Source organism: Scyliorhinus torazame, chromosome 1, assembly GCF_047496885.1.
Source record: "Scyliorhinus torazame isolate Kashiwa2021f chromosome 1, sScyTor2.1, whole genome shotgun sequence".
NCBI classification, from domain to species: Eukaryota; Metazoa; Chordata; class Chondrichthyes; order Carcharhiniformes; family Scyliorhinidae; genus Scyliorhinus; species Scyliorhinus torazame.
The window spans coordinates 252,697,066-252,714,689 of NC_092707.1; the positions used below are offsets into that span (position 1 = coordinate 252,697,066).

General features: G+C 50.4%; 1 protein-coding gene across 1 annotated transcript in view; it reads right to left on the reverse strand.

Annotated features, from left to right (window-relative positions):
• The window catches only part of pcmt (protein-L-isoaspartate (D-aspartate) O-methyltransferase), a 48,066-nt gene extending 40,898 nt beyond the window's left edge, over positions 1 to 7,168 (reverse strand). The window contains exon 1 of the mRNA XM_072504677.1: positions 6,988 to 7,168. Coding sequence (XP_072360778.1) covers positions 6,988 to 7,153 — 166 coding nt within the window. The 5' untranslated portion in view covers positions 7,154 to 7,168. The remainder of the gene's footprint in view (positions 1 to 6,987) is intronic.
• Between the last annotated feature and the right edge of the window lie 10,456 nt (positions 7,169 to 17,624).

A 17,624-nucleotide genomic window follows, 5' to 3' on the forward strand; every position in this document is an offset into this window, starting at 1 on the left:
GGAAGAGGGAGTCAGAGATACAACAGGCCAGGATCTCAACTGAATCTGCTGGAGAGAGATTCGCAAGAAAGTCCACGGCAGGGCAAAGCAGTGTTGGTGTGAGCTGTATGCAGAGCTCCAAGGCCTCTGGTGGACAAGCCATTAAGAAACTGAAATCGAGAACAAAGCAGTATAAAGAATAAAGATGATTTCTTGAGCTATGGCTTTATTATGCCAATGCAAATCAGGATGCAAAACCTGTGTGTGTTAGATGCAGGGAAGTACTGACAAATGAAAGTTTAAAACCATCAAATCTTCAAAGGCATTAGAAGGCTTAGCATGATGAATTGGAGGACAAACCTCTTGCTTTATTTCAAAAGATGCAGTCATCAGCTGAAATCCTGAGCAGAAATGTAACACGGAATGACTAAACGAGAATGAAAGACCAAGCAGGCTCACCTGTCACGTTGACGGTAAGCAATAATGGTGGGGCACGAATGGGGGCCGGCATGGGGCGTGAAGATCCACTAGTTGGTAAAAGTGGATCCCGGGAAAAAAAGATTGAACAACACTGCAGTCGCACCTCCGCTAGTCAGAGAGTGCACTAAAACATGACAAATTTATTTGGACAGTTCCGGTTACAAATTTGGAAACCACTTAGCACAGCAGGATGAAAATAAATACAGATGCTCAACTTTAAAATAAGAACACAAGGAAGCCTGCGCAAACTGATCCTATTATCCTCTTCCCTCCAATATAAAAATAAGCACACACACTAATATACACAGGTCAAGTGATATAGACAGCTGTAGTCCTGAAATGTGATGTTAAAACATGCTTACTTAGGAGCTTTCCCTGGCATTGTGAGCAATACATTGCCTTGTACCTATAAACCATGCAGTACAAGTATCAAGGCACTTAGAAACAGAGGAAGTTTAGGAATCATCACATTCTTTTGGAGTTGGCATGCCCAAGGAACCCAAACCACTATTGTATGCTTGATTAGTTATATATCCAACTTATCCAAACTAACCAAGGATACACAGCAAAATAATTCATGAGCAGCTCCGGAGGGGGGTTGAGGTATGAAAGCACAGAAGGTGGCTTCAAGATCTGAGATCAAAGAAGTCCACAAGTGTGAGGCCTGCAGAAGAATGTTGGGATAGCTTAAGTGTAGCAGTGGCAGGCAAGGCATTGAGTGTGGCAGCATTGGGATGAGAGGGTTAGATATGGCCAGACTGGGAAGGCAGCAATTAACATGCAGATGTACAAAGAATGACATTTTTTGTGTGGGAATGGTAGGATGGGTGCACTGGGGTCTATCAGCAAGAGGGAAGAGCACTGGGGAGGGGTAAACACTCTGGAAGACATGGAGTGTGTGGTCACAAGAGTCCTTATGCACTAGCGAAGGGAGTTGGAGTTTGGAACTTATTCCAATTGAGGGTGGAAGAAGACTTGGATTCTGACAACATGACAAGTGAAGGATTCAAGGAAGCTGATATCATCTATTTGCACATGACTATCTTGGGATCAATGAGATCACTCCTTATTCTTCCAAACTCAAGTGTATGAGCCTATTCTACTCACTCTCTCCTCAAAGCACAGTCTTAATCTAGTGAATCTTTTCCCCAATTTGAGTTTTTAAAAGCTCTCAAGTGTCTAAACAAATGCTAAAAGGCATTTGTGCTGCATTTGCCTACTCAAACCAATGGCATTTACATTATTGTAAGACCCATTACACACTATTTACGCACTTGTGGCATAGTAAAAATATCGCAGGAATTTCATAGGAGCAATAGTCAAAACATGATCATCCAACAAATGAGATGGCATATACACCTGCCACTGTGGACCAATGATGGAGGGAGTAAGATGTTGAATGGAATTTGTTAATCAAGCATTCCCTGGATGGTGTCAAGCTTCTTGAGCGTTATGAGAGCTTCACTCATACAGGCAAGTGGAGATTTTTTCATCACACATCTGACTTTTACCATGTAGAAGTGAAAAGGCTTTGGGGAGTTAGGAGGTGCAAATTACTTACTGCAGAACTTCCAGCCTCTGACCGGCTCTTCTAGACACAGCATTTATATGGCTGGGCCAGTCAAGTTTCTGATCAACGGTAGCCCCCAGTGCACTGATCATCATGGTGGATTTAGCGACAATAATACCGTTGAATGTCAAGGGCTGATGGTTAGATTCCCTTGCTGGAGGCAGCCACCAGCTGGCACTTGTGTGGCACCAACATTATTTGCCACTTACCAGTCCAAATCTGAATGTTGTCTATTAGAACTGCACAATATACTAGTATGATTAGAGATAAAGTATGTCATATAGTTTTGGTCACGGCATTACAGGAAGCACATAAACACAAGAGTGCACTTTAAACAAACGCTGTGAATTACAAGGATACAAAGGGCTGGAAAATGGGATTAAGCAGGATAGGCCCGTAAGGACATATTTTGATGGTTCGATGATGGCGGAATCAATATCACATTTTCTGCTCTTACCCATTATCAACTTCCTTATCTAGTACTATCCAACACTCACTCCTTTAAGCACCTTAGCCCTCGTTCCAACTTCTATGCAGGTGCCCACCCACCCCCAATTTAGTTTAAAGCATATTAGTGAATGTCAGTTGCATGTTCAAATCCCGCACCAGGGATTTGAGCACAAAACCCAAGATGGCAATCCAGTGAAATACTGAGGTGCGGTACAAGAGATGCAGTCCATTGGACAGATGTTAAACTGAGGCCCACATGTCCTGAGGTGGATTCAAAAGATCTCACCATAACATTAAGACCATTGGAGCTCTTCCAGTGCCCTGGATAACATTTATTTATGAACAAATGCCACAAAAATAGATTAGCTGGTCATTATTGCACTGCTGTTTGAGAGATTTCCCCACACAAAATTAACCGTTTCAATATCTATGTTCCAGTGTTATTCCTTAATTAGAAAATGCTTCGGAGGTTGAGAAGGGAGCTTTATTAACACCTTAATCTTTTTCCAGACATGTTCGACCATACTACTTTAGGCTGTATTGCTCCCTACCCTCAACCTTCTCTTCTCCCCGAACTCCTGGGATGAAGCAGTGGTAAATTTGCAACTACAGAAAAGAGGCTACATATCCCTCTCATGGTGGTATTGTTTAAAATGAAAGCAGAGCTTATGGGGATTCTATCACCTCTTCACCACTGTGGGTCTGTTATTGGTATCCAGAATGATGTACCGGTGCTAAATACCCTGACAATTTCTTGCCTCCAGCAATTTCGTCCCGTCTTTACCCAATCCCTCCATTGAGCTTACATCTCCCCCCCCCCAGTTCAGCTGTCACTCCCTTCCTGTGCCTCACTACTCCTCTCCGTGGACAGGCCACTGAAGCAATATGCATTCCAAGAGGCAGCCTTCTTTTCTTATGGCTTTGACTGTCAGCAAATGTTTCCCAAGACGACAGTAGCTGGCTGGAGTTATTTCCCAAAAAACATTCAGCTTCCAGAAAATACACCACAAATCACTATAAAATTCAGACTATTCAGCCATCCAAAATTATTAATTTTCTCGACCTTAGCTTAATGGACCAACTGAAAGCTCACTTTCACCGTCCGAAGACCTCAGATGGTTCTTCAAAAGTAATTCAATGGTTTTGAAGCACTTGGTAGATAGAGAAGATATGAAAGATGCAGGATGAATCTCATCCTGGTATTTCTTTCTCAAGTAATCGAGTAGCTTGATAGGGAGCTGATGAGTGACCAGTCAAAAGTTACTGGTTACAGTGATGCCCAGTGCATCAGTGAAGCTTTCTGCTCTTTAGGGAATACGATCCAGCACCAACTGAAAAGAGCAACACCTCAGTGGAAGTCTGCCACCTCAAACGGCGCAGCACAACATTAAACTGGAAAGTCAGACAAAATTACACACTCAAAATTAAACATTATTACAATCCCAGATCAGACCGCAACAGTGGCTAGGATACTGGACATAAACCCCAATATTTTATTTTGTAAGACTGCGAGGAAAGGATACCTCACTGCAGGAGTGATTATTATATGAAGAAATAGGGAGATAGTTCATTAAAACAAACATTACTAACAGCATTAAAGTATCTATAACACACAAGGAAATAGCTTACAATTACCCCTTAATATAACTCAATACAGTGAATACAATACCCTCAAATGATATCTTTATTCCCCACTCTAACACGAAGGAAAAAAACATCTCAACTCTCAATCCCCTGTTAAACCATTGGTACTAAGGAATATTTGTTTTACAGAGATGTTCTACAAGAAAGAGATCTTTTGACACTGCTTTAAAGACAAGACCTAACTCCTGTCAGAACCATGCAAAAACTCTAGCTGTATTTCATCAAAAGAAACTTCTCAGCTTGTTTCAGCTCCCCTTTGTTCTCAGACAAATCAGCACTGTTTCGAAAACTGTTAATCTCAACTGCAGTGAGGGAATGCTACTGGACTTCTGGTCACAACTTCATTTAGCTCACAACAATAATAATCATCTTTATTAGTGTCACAAGTAGGCTCACATTAAAGCATGTATTTCATGACTGGTGGGAGAAAACGGGAGCACCCGGACGAAACCCAGAGACGCGGGGAGACCATGCAGACTCTGCACAGACAGTGACCCAAGCCAGGAATCAAACCCAGGTCCCTGGTGCTGTGAAGCAACAGTGCTAACCACTGTGCTACCGTGCCACTAATACTGAACTGCTGTCTGCAAAATTCCTGATGGCATAGCTCCATCCAGCAACATCTTACCAAGCTGAAAGCTAATTAACTCCACGTCTTTTACATGCCTTTTACGATGGTTTAATTGAAGTCCCGGCTCCCAAAATACACTCGCCTTTCAAACTAGGATTTCTTTTAAAACATGATTGCAGCAGTCACGCACACACTAACCCAAGCTTTTAACCTATAATACATCTGAAATCCCAGTACTCATAACAACGTTTTGAAATTAAACTTGCTTTCCTAACTTGACATGACATTGTTGGGTTCTCCAGAATTTAAAAAGGTCAAAAAACAAGTTAAAACACAAGTCAATTGGACCATTTCTGAAAAGGAAAAAACCGCAGGAGTGGCACCCAGTGAATTACTAGACCACCAGTTACTATATAACATGCCCTTTGTGAGAGGGTCAAAAGCATTAAGAAATCATTTTCGCATAGTTTCGCAGAGTTTTTCGAGGAGGTCACTAAGATGATTGATGCAGGTTGGGCAGTGGACGTTGTCTATATGGACTTCAGTAAGGCCTTTGACAAGGTCCCTCATGGTAGACTAGTACAAAAGGTGAAGTCACACGGGATCAGGGGTGAGCTGGCAAGGTGGATACAGAACTGGCTAGGTCATAGAAGGCAGAGAGTAGCAATGGAAGGATGCTTTTCTAATTGGAGGGCTGTGACCAGTGGTGTTCCACAGGGATCAGTGCTGGGACCTGTGCTCTTTGTAGTATATATAAATGATTTGGAGGAAAATGTAACTGGTCTGATTAGTAAGTTTGCAGACGACACAAAGGTTGGTGGAATTGCGGATAGTGATGAGGACTGGCAGAGGATACAGCAGGATTTAGATTGTTTGGAGACTTGGGCGGAGAGATGGCAGATGGAGTTTAATCCGGACAAATGTGAGGTAATGCATTTGGAAGGTCTAATGCAGGTAGGGAATATACCGTGAATGGTAGAACCCTCAAGAGTATTGAAAGTCAAAGAGATCTAGGAGTACAGGTCCACAGGTCTTTGAAAGGGGCAACACAGGTGGAGAAGGTAGTCAAGAAGGCATACGGCATGCTTGCCTTCATTGGCCGGGGCATTGAGTATAAGAATTGGCAAGTCATGTTGCAGCTGTATAGAACCTGAGTTAGGCCACACTTGGAGTATAGTGTTCAATTCTGGTCACCACACTACCAGAAGGATGTGGAGGCTTTAGAGAAGGTGCAGAAGAGATTTACCAGAATGTTGCCGGGTATGGAGGGCATTAGCTATGAGGAGCGGTTGAATAAACTCGGTTTGTTCTCACTGGAACGAAGGAGGTTGAGGGGAGACCTGATAGAGGTCTACAAAATTATGAGGGGCATAGACAGAGTGGATAGTCAGAGGCTTTTCCCCTGGGTAGAGGGGTCAATTACTAGGGGGCATAGGTTTAAGGTGAGAGGGGCAAGGTTTAGAGTAGATGTACGAGGCAAGTTTTTTTTACACAGAGGGTAGTGGGTGCCTGGAACTCGCTACCGGAGGAGGTAGTGGAAGCAGGGACGATAGTGACATTTAAGGGGCATCTTGACAAATATATGAATAGGATGGGAATAGAAGGATACGGACCCAGGAAGTGTAGAAGATTGTAGTTTAGACGGGCAGCATGGTCGGCACGGGCTTAGAGGGCCGAAGGGCCTGTTCCTGTGCTGTACATTTCTTTGTTCATAAGAGCTGTTCGGATCTTGGAATCAAATCCACATTCTTGCCAATTCCCCCATGACCCTTGCCTCACTTGTGAATCAAAACTCTGAATATATTCAAGGCTGAGATAGGCAGTGACAGCCTCCGAAACAACGGCGGCTGAGAATGAACATCCTTCGGATCCATCGGGCACTGGGGATCAACTCAACCCAAACTGCCATGGCAATGCACCGCTGCGGATTCGCAGCCTGGCCACTGGCCGCACTGCAGTGACCACTTGTTGTCTCGCCCACACCAGCCCAGTCTGGCTCCGCTGCCTGACACTGGCTCTCAGGGCTGCGCCCAGTAACTCTGCCCCACCCCGGGCTCCGCCCCGCCTCAGCCCACTGCCAACCGAGTCTCCCCCACAGCTTGGCCCGCCCTTCGGGACTGGAGTAATCCCGCAGGATCCGGCCAGCCTGACCTGGCCGCACCACTACGGACAGCGGCGGGGAGGAGGAGCGAGCGGGCGCGAGGAGGGGGCTGTACTGAAAGGCAGGCCACAGGCGCTGTCACTCGCCGGAGAGGCGCTGGCCATCCCAGCCCTGCGAGCCTCGGGTACTCACTCCGCAGGTTGTTGACGAGCTCCGCTTGGCTCTCTCCTCCGCACTTCCAGGCCATCCTCTGACACAGCGCGCGCACCAGGTACAAGGCCGCCGTCAGCAACACGCCTGCGCACACCGCTCTACCCACAATGCTTATCACCTCCAGCGCCTCACCGCCCACTTCCATGACGTCGTCACAGGGGAGGACCCGCCCACTGAGCGCGGGAAGGAGGGGGGGCGCCGGAGGACTGATTTAAACAATCACCGCCACTCGGTGCCCTGCCAAACCCTCGGGCTCCTCGCACGATCAGACGGCCGAAGAGAGCTCTTTCTGTTCACGCCATGCTCATGGCTACGCCGCGTTTATGAGCGACGAAGGGCCAGTTGACGCGCCTATCCCTCTTTAATGGCTAAGGAGGATTAAAGGGCTTATTCGCTTTGGTACAGGCCGCCCACCGGCCTCCCCCACCTGCGCGCGCGCGGGGGGGGCACTGCAGCGTCGCTTCCGACGCTAAAAATATCCTCGGTGCGGCACTCGGCCCGACATTGGCGGGGGACACTGACCTCGCGGCATTGCACCAGGCACGTCATTGTCAGCTGACCTCCTGTGCCATTGCTCCAGCCCCACAGTGTTAATACCAGCTGACCTCCTGTGGCATTGCACCAGCCACATTGTATTAATATAAGCTGACCTCCTGTGGCATTGCACCAGTCACGTCATTGTCAGCTGACCTCCTGTGGCATTGCTCCAGCCCCACAGTGTTAATACCAGCTGACCTCCTGTGGCATTGCTCCAGCCACATTGTATTAATACAAGCTGACCTCCTGTGGCATTGCACCAGTCATGTTAATATCAGCTGACCTCCTGTGGCATTGCACCAGCCCCACAGTGTTAATACCAGCTGACCTCTGCGGTATTGCACCAGTCATATTAATATAAGCTGACCTGTGGCATTGTTCCAGCCACATAGTAATATGGTAAACACCACTGGTAACACACTACGTGTATTACGGTACTGCCAGTGTATTACAGGTACCACAGTAATCGCCGTATGGTCTCCTGCGCCGCTCCCATTCTGGTTCAACATCTTGTGCAATAAAGCCTCAATTGTTTCACCTTTCTCATCTCGTGGTCATTGACGGTACATCAATTTATTGCACAAGATTTTACGAGATGAACGTCTTAATCAAGCCTGATCGCCTGGAGCTGAACCCTCACGCAGCCGGAGCCACTGCCACCTTCGAGCACTGGCTAGCCTGCTTTGAAGGATACCTCAGCGCAGCCACTGAAGTAGAACTCTCAGACCCGCAGAAGCTCCAGATCCTCTACTCACGGGTGAGCCCACAGGTTTTTCCCCTCATCCGGGACGTGCCCACCTACACAGAAGCAACGGCGCTACTAAAGGGACAGTATAACCAAGTGTACGCCAGGCACCTCCTGGCCACGAAACGGCAACTCCCGGGGGAGGCTCAGGACGTTTTTTTGCAGGCTCTACGGATTCTCGGTAGGAACTGTAACTGCCAGGCAGTTTCGGTAGTCCAACACACCAAACTATTAATCAGAGATGCTTATGTCACTGGCATTAAGTCTACTTAGGTTCGCCAGCGGCTATTGGAAGGGGTACGCTCGAACTTGCAGAGACTGTGCAGCTTGCTAACTCCCTAGAAGTGGCCTTCCGTAATCTGGAGGCCTACACCTCCGAACGCACGGCACCCTCGTGGGCCCCACCAGTGGCCGACTCGATTGCACCGCAAGCCTGTGCCGCGCGACTGTCGACCAACTCCAGGGTACCCAAATGTTACTTTTGTGGCCAGAGCAAATATCCCATGCAGGGCTGCCCGGCACGGAGTGCGACCTGCAACGGGTGTGGTAAGAAGGGCTACTTTGTTTCCGTTTGCCAGGCCCGGTCTGTCGCCGCTGTTTCCAGGCCCAGCATCACTACACCCCCCACGTGTGATCCAGGGGCGCCGCCATCTTTTCCACCACAAGCCACGTGCGGCCCGTGGGTGACACCATCTTTGATGTCGCCCGCCATGTGCACCCCGTGGGTGCCGCCATCTTGGACCGCACCTCAGGACCCCTGCTCGCCTGACTGTTCGCGGCCCGCCGATACCTCCGCCACCGCTGCTCAGCCCGGGACCTCCCAACACCTTCCGCAGCTCGCTTCCATCACCCTTGATCAGTCTCGGTCTCGCAACCTCGCGACCGCTACAACGACGGTAAAGATCAACGGGCACGAGACGACTTGCCTCTTTGACGCCGGGAGCACAGAGACTTTCATCCACCCTGCTACAGTAAGGCACTGCTTCCTCCCAGTACTCCCCGTCACCCAGAAAATCTCCCTGGCCTCCGGATCCCATTCCGTGCAAATCTAGGGGTACTGCCTCGCGACCCTCACCGTTCAGGGCGTAGAGTATAGCAACTTCAGGCTCTACGTCTTCCCCCATCTCTGCACTGCCCTGTTACTAGGTCTCAATTTTCAGTGTCACCTCCAAAGACTTACTCTGAAATTCGGCGGACCCCTGCCCCCCCTCACCGTTTGTGGCCTCACGACCCTTAAGGTCGTGGCGCCTTCACTGTTCGCAAACCTCACCCCGGACTGTAAGCCCGTCGCCACGAGGAACAGACGGTACAGTACGCAGGACAGGACCTTCATCAAGTCAGAAGTCCAACGGCTTCTGTGGGAGGGGATCATTGAGGCCAGTAACAGCCCCCGGAGAGCTCAAGTGGTGTAGTCAAGACTGGGGAGAAACACAGGATGGTCATCAACTACAGTCAGACCATCAATCGGTACACACAGCTCGATGCGTACCCTCTCCCACGCATATCTGACATGGTCAATCAGATTGCGCAGTATCGAGTCTTCTCCACAGTTGACTTGAAGTCCGCCTACCACCAGCTCCCTATCCGCCCAGAGGACCGCCAACACACTGCATTCGAAGCACATGGCCGCCTTTATCACTTCCTTAGAGTTCCCTTCGGCGTCTCCAATGGGGTCTCGGTCTTCCAGCAAGTGATGGACCGAATGGTTGACCAGTATGGACTGTACCGTCCCCTACCTAGATAATGTCACCATCTGCGGCCACGATCAGCAGGACCACGAAGCAAACCTCCAAAAATTCCTTCATACCACCAAAGTCCTTAACCTCACCTACAATAAGGAGAAATGCGTTTTCCGCACCAACCGCTTAGCCATCCTTGGCTACGTTGTGGAAAATGGAGTCCTGGGGCCCGACCCCGACCGCATGCGCCCCCTCCTGGAACTCCCCCTCCCCCACTGCCCCAAGGTCCTGAAACGATGCCTGGGGTTTTTCTCATATTACAGTAGGTCCCCAATTATGCGGACATGGCCCGCCCACTCTTCAAGTCCACAGGTTTTCCCCTGATGGCTGAGGCCCGCAGGGCCTTCAACCACATCAAGGCGGACATCGCCAAAGCCACGATGCACATGGTCGACGTGTCCCTCCCCTTCCAGGTGGAGAGCGATGCATTGGACGTGGCTCTGGCCGCCACCCTCAACCTGGCGGACAGGCTCCCCCAAGCCATTGTGGAAGCTGTGCGACATTGGCGGCATTACCTGGCCGGCAGGAGATTCACTCTCCTCACTGACCAACGGCCGGTTGCCTTCATGTTTAGCAATTCACAGCGGAGCAAGATTAAGAATGGCAAGATCTTGAGGTGGAGGATCGAGCTCTCCACCTACAACTATGAGATCTTGTATCGCCCGGGGAAACTCAATGAGCCCCCAGATGTTCTATCCCGCGGTACATGTGCCAGCGCACAAGTGGACCAACTCCGGGCCCTCCATAATGACCTCTGCCACCCGGGGGTCACCCGGTTCTTCCATTTTATCAAGGCCCGCAACCTGCCGTACTCCATTGGGGAGGTCAGGACCGTGACCAGGGACTGCCCAGTCTGCGCGGAGTGCAAACCGCACTTCTACCAGCCAGATAGAGCGCACCTGGTGTAGGTCTCCCACCCCTTTGAGCGCCTCAGCATGGACTTCAAAGGGCCCCTCCCCTCCACTGACCGCAATGTGTACTTTCTCAATGTTATTGATGAGTACTCCCGTTTCCCATTAGCCAACTCATGCCCCGACATGATTTCTGCCACGGTCATCAAGGCCCTGCACAGCATCTTCACCCTGTTCGGTTTCCCCACCTACATCCACAGCGATCGGGGATCCTCCTTCATGAGGGATGAGCTGCGTCAGTTCCTGCTCAGCAAGGGCATCGCCTCAGGCAGGACGACCAGCTACAACCCCCAGGGAAATGGGCAGGTGGAGAGGGAGAACGGGACGGTCTGGAAGGCCGTCCTGCTCGCCCTTCGGTCTAGGAATCTCCTGGTCTCACGCTGGCAGGAGGTCCTCCCCGACGCGCTCCACTCCATCCGGTCGCTCCTGTGCAGCACTACTAATGAGACCCCTCACGAACATGTGTTTGCCTTCCCCAGGAAGTCCACCTCCGGGGTCTCGCTCCCAACATGGCTGACAGTTCCTGGACTCATCCTCCTCCGGAAGCATGTGCGGAGCCATAAATCGGATCCCTTGGTTGAGAAAGTCCACCTCCTCCATGCCAACCCGCAGTACGCCTATGTGGCACACCCCGACGGGCGACAGGACACAGTCTCCCTCCGGGACCTGGCACCGCTGGGTCCCCACCCACAACCCCCGACCTGGTACCGCTTCCCCCCTCTCCGGTTCCCTCCCTCACCCCTGCGCCGCCCACCCTCCCGCCAGCGAACCTCACCGCAGCCCCCACCCCAGCAGTATCCGTCCCCTCACTGGATCCACTACGGGGTGACAATGGAGAGGACAACACACTCCCGGAGTCGCTGGTGACCACATCGGCACCCACACCACCACCAGGACTGAGGCGATCGCAGCGGAGGGCCAAAGCCCCCGACAGACTAAATCTGTAATGTTGTTCTCCACCCCCGCCGGACTCTTTTTAAACAGGGCGTGAATGTGGTAAACACCACTGGTAGCACATTACGTGTATTGCGGTCCTGCCACTGTATTACAGGTACCACAGTAATCCCAGCCTGCTGGCTCCTCCCAGCAGGCGGTGTATAAAAGTGTAAGCTCTCCTGCGCTGCTCCCATTCTGGTTCAAGCTGCAGGAGGCTCAACATCTTGTGCAATAAAGCCTCAATTGTTTCACCATTCTCGTCTCGTGGTCATTGATGGTACATCAAGTATTAATACCAGCCGCATTGTATCAGTATAAGCTGACCTCCACGGCATTGCACCAGTCATATTAGTAATGTCAGCTGACCTCATGTGGCATTGTTTCAGCCACACAGTGTTAAGACCAGCTGACGTCCCGCAGCATTGCACCAGTCATATTCAGGGCAGCATGGTGGCACAGTGGTTAGCACTGCTGCCTCTCAGCGCCTGGGACCTGGGTTTGATTCCAACCTTGGGTAACTGTGGTATTTGCACATTCCCTCTGTGTCTGCCTTGGTTTCCTCTGGGTGCTCCGGTTTCCTCCCACAGTCCAACGATGTGCAGGTTAGGTGGATTGGCCATGATAAATTGCCCCTTAGGGTGTGGTTGCAGGAATAGGATGGATATTGAGCCCAGGTAGTATGGTCATTCAAAGAGTTGGTGCAAACTCTTTGGGCTGAATTGCTTCCTTCTGCACAGTAGGGATTCTAATCTATTCTATAATATTAATATCAGCTGACTTTCTGGGACATTGCACCAGTCACATAGTATTAATACCAATTACATCCGGCAGCATTGCTCCAGTGTCCTACTATTAAAATCAAGTGACCTCCCACGGTGTTGCACCAAGCAGTATTATCAGCTGACCTCCTGTGGTATTGCACCAGTCACATAGTATTAATACCTTCTGACATCCGTAGTACTGCACCAGCCACATCGTATTAATTTCAGCTCACCGCCAGTGGCATTGCTCCAGGCACATGGTATTAATATCAGCTAACCTCCTGTAGTATTGCACCACTCACATAGTATAATACCAGCTGGCATCCGCTAGTACTGCTCCAGACACATGTTATTAATAACAGCTGACCTCCAACATGGTATTAATATCAGCTGACTGCCAGCGGCATTGCACCGGCCAAATACGACTAATTTCAGCTGACCTCCAGTTGCATTACACCAACCCACACTGTTAAATTCAGCTGTTCTCTCCGCGTGTTCCTCCAAGAACATACTATTAAGATCATGGTTTTAACGTCAGATGACCTCCCGAGGCATTGCTCCAAGCACAGGTATCACTTTTAGCCGACCTCTTGTGACATTGTACTAGCCACACACCATTAATATGACGGGACCTCCGGCGGCATTGCACCAGCCACATATTATTAATATGTTATTTTCAGCGGCAATGCACCCGGCACGTGGTTTTAATGTGAGTTGACCACCTGCGACATTGCTCATGGGGCACAGTATTAATATCAGCTAACCTGTGGCATTGCTCCAGCTACATGGTATTAATATCAGTTAGTATGAATGCGGGCTGACCTCCTGTGTTAGTGCACCAGGCAATAATATTAATATCAGCTGACCTTCCACGGCATTGCACCAGTCACCGAGTCTTAATAGCAACTGATCTCCGGCAGCACTGTACCTGCCACATACTATTAAATTGAGTTGACATCTTGTGACATTGCTCCAGGCATGTAGTATTAATATCAGCTGACCTCATCAGGTACCTGCGATTAACATCAGCTGACATCGCACGGCACTGGTCCGGACGCATAGTATTAATGTTATCTCCCGTGGCGTTGCATAAGACATGGAATCGTAGAATCCCTACAGTGCAGAAGGAGGCCATTCAGCCCAAAGAGTTTGCACCAACCCTCCGGAAGATCACCCGGGCCCATGTCCCCGCCCTATCCGCATAATCCAGTAACCCCACCTAGCCTTTTTGGACACACTAATGGGCAATTTATCATGACCAATCCACCTAACCTACACATCTTTGGACTGTGGAATGAAAGCACAGCACCTAGAGGAAACCCACGCAAATACGGGGATAGGGTGCACTGTGACAAAGGTCTTAGACAGTGACCTTTCCCCATTGCGCCTCTGCGACGGTTGCTCCAAGCTTTAGTGCATCCCTCAGCATGTAGTCCTGGGCTTGGGAATGTGCCAGTCTGCAACACTCGGTGGGGGACCACTCTTTGCACTAGAAAACTAACAGGTTTCAGGCAGACCAAAGAACATCTTTCACTAAGTTGATGATCTTCCAACATCACTGGTTGTTTGTCTTGGTATGCGTCCCTGGGAGCAGCCCGTAGAGCACAGAGTCCTGAGTCACAGAGCTGCTCAGGATTAACCTTAACTAAAACCTCATCTCTCTCCAGACCTTCTTTGCAAAGGCACATTCCACGAGGAGATGGACAATGGTATTTTCCCCACCACAGTCACCTCGAGGGAAACGTGCAGATGGGGTGAAACTCCAGGCATATAGGAAGGTGATATCCACCATGCAGAAGGCAATCGATGGGCTGGGGAGGAAATTGGCAACTCAAGAGAGGACAATCCTCGACCTGGAGAAGCCTCGACGGACCAGAGCGACAGAATCTGGAGGCAGAAGTAAAAAGGTTGGTGGCAGACCAAGGGAACCTAAGGAGGAAAGTTGAGGACCAGAAGAACAGGTCCCGATGACAAAACATCAGGATCGTGGACCTGCTGGAAAACATTGAGGGCAGAGACTCGGCGGACTACGTCACCTAAATGCTGGGCAACTTAGTCAGGAGAGACATCTTCCCCAAATCCCCAGAATGCCTGTCTCTCAGACCGAAACCTAAGGCTGGGGAGCAGAGAAAGGCGATTATCGCAAAGCTCCACCAGGACCCTGAGAGGATTCTGTGGTGGGCAGGGCAAACAAAAGCAAGCACCTGGGAAGGACATAAAATCAGAATTTACCAGGACATTGGGGAAGTTCTAGCAAAACGCAGGGCCAAGTTTAATCAGGCGAAATCAGCCCTGTACAAGAACGGGGTACGTTTCGGCATGCTGTTCCCAGCTAGGCTCTGGGTCACTTACCAAAAAAAAGGAACATTACTTCAACTCCCCAGAGGAAGTAAATGAGTTTGTCAGAGACAATGACCTGGATAAGGGACAGGCACGGCAACGATGAGAGTTGTGCAGGGAAAGACTGTGAAAGAGCAAAAGACTCATTGGACAGTGAACATGTTTGTTCGGGACTGTGCTGCCTCATTCTGATCATAAAAGGAAGACTGAGTCTTAGAAAGATGTGAGGACAGGGGAAGGCAGGGTTTAAACAGGGAAAAGGGCAGTCAGCAGGCATAAGGAAGGGGCCAGACCAGCCCAGGGTGGAAGACCACACACTGGGAAGACAGAAAACAAGGGGGACCACGGCACACCTCCCGATAGGGAGGGAGCGCCTGATCGGGGTGGGGGGTACAGGGACAGGAAAGGGGAAAGCACAGGGGGAGACAGGGAAAGGCCGATGCAGGTGGGGGTGGGGGGTGGGGGTGGGGAGGTAATCAAAAGGAACAGAGTGGGAAAAATGAGTTGGGTGTCATACAGACTTCGGCAAGGGAAGAACAGGACGAGGAAACAAGATGGCGCCGCTAGCAGCCACTTCAGAGGGTCCCTAAACAAAGGGAGACGCCGGTGTGCAGGGCACACCCACATGGCGTACACAGAGATGGTGCCCATGTTGGGTTCCCCCTGGACAACAGGAAACCCCAGAGCACAGGGCCTGATCTCATGGTGACCGCATCCATTTTGGACTGCCCCCTAACGAAGGGAAACCGGGAGTGCAGAGGTGCCTCCATCAGGTAAGTATGGTTGATCCCACTGGAGCAGGGGAACAAAAAACCCCCACCAGGATTATCGTCTGGAATGTCAGGGGACTTAACGACCCAGTGAAAATATCTAGAGTCCTCGCCCATCGGAGAAGCCTGAAAGCCGGCATAGTCTTCCTCCAAGGGACATACTTCAGGGAGAAGGACCGACTGCTGATAAGAAAGGGCTGGGTGGGGCAGACCGACCATTCCTGCTACGGGACAAGGGCGAGAGGAGTACCATATTGATTAGTAAGAGGATGAGGTTCACTGCGACAAGGATAGTTACGGACACAGAGGGAATGGTACGTCATGGTCAGCGGTGTGCATGGGTAAAGGCTGGCCGCTTACTGCCTCACCAGCTGAGAAAGCAGGCAGCCATGAGGGAGATAGCGCAGGTGGAGGATAGCAGAGGCAGATTGGTAATCGAGCAAAAAGAGGTCAACTGAGCATTTGAGACCTTCTACCGAGAGCTGTACACCTCCGAACCCCCCAACGGGGGCACAGGGATGAAACGGTTCCGCGATGAACTGGCCATGCCAGTTGTGGGGGACGATAGGCGGGGGGGGGGGGGGGGGGGGGGAATTGGAAACACCAATAGGACTGGGAGAGATCATAGAGAGTATCAGCTCCATGCAAGCGGGGAAGGCGCCAGGACCCGATGGGTTCCCAGCGGACTTCTATAAGAAATTCGCACCAGCCCTGGCTCCGCACCTACGGGATATGTTTGCAGACTTGAGTGGCACCTTGCCTCCTACACTAACACAGGCCACAATATCATTGATACCCAAAAACGACAAGGACCCGATGGAATGTGGATCTTACAGACCCATTTCACTGCTTAATGTAGACGCGAAGATACTTGCGAAAGTCCTGGCCAAGAGACTGGAGAACTGTATACCAGAGGTAGTTGCAGAGGACCGAACGGGCTTTGTCAAGGGTAGGCAACTAAGTGCGCATATCAGGCTGCTGCTGAATGTAATACTGACCCCATCCGGGAAGAGAACACCGGAGGTGATCATCTCCCTGGATGCAGAAAAGGCCTCCGACAGTCGAGTGCAGGGAGCTCATCGAGGTACTGGAGCGGTTTGGGTTGGAGACAGGATTCATTTTGTGGGTGAAACTCCTGTACAACGCTCCCAAGGCGAGCATTCGGACCAATACCACCAGCTCTGAATACTTCCAGCTGCACAGAGACACCAGGCAGGGATGCCCACTGTCCTCCTGTTCGCCCTGGCAATCGAACCACTGGCGATCGATCGCTCTGCAAGACACGAAAAGCTGGAAGGGTACAAAGAGGGGGCAGAGAGCAGAGTCTCACTGTGTGCGGATGACCTGCTCCTCTACGTCTCAGACCCACAGAAAGGCCTGAAAGCAATCATGCAACTTCTGAGAGAGTTCTCGGGCTACAAACTCAACTTGGGCAATAGCAAGGCAATCCCAGTGAACCCGAACGGGGAAGGGACAGAGCTGGAGGGTCTACCATTCAAACTAGCCCAAAACAAATTCCATTACCTGGGGATCCAGATTGCCCATGACTGGACACAGATCCACAAGTGGAACCTGACCAGTCTGGCGGAGGAAGTAAAAAAGGACCTACAGATTAGCACTCTCCCCGCCAGGGAAAGTGAAAGTGCGTATGATCAAAATGAACGTACTGCCGAGGTTCCCCTTCCTGTTGTGATCCATACCGATCTTCAGTCCCAAGGCCTATTTCCACAAAGTAGACAAAATGATTATGGCATTTGTGTTGGGGGGTAAGAACTAGAGGGTGCCCAAGTCAACACTGCAATTGAAGAAAAACATGGGGGGTCGAGCCTTGCCAAATCTACAATACTACCATTGGGTGGCTACTGCCGAGAGGGTGA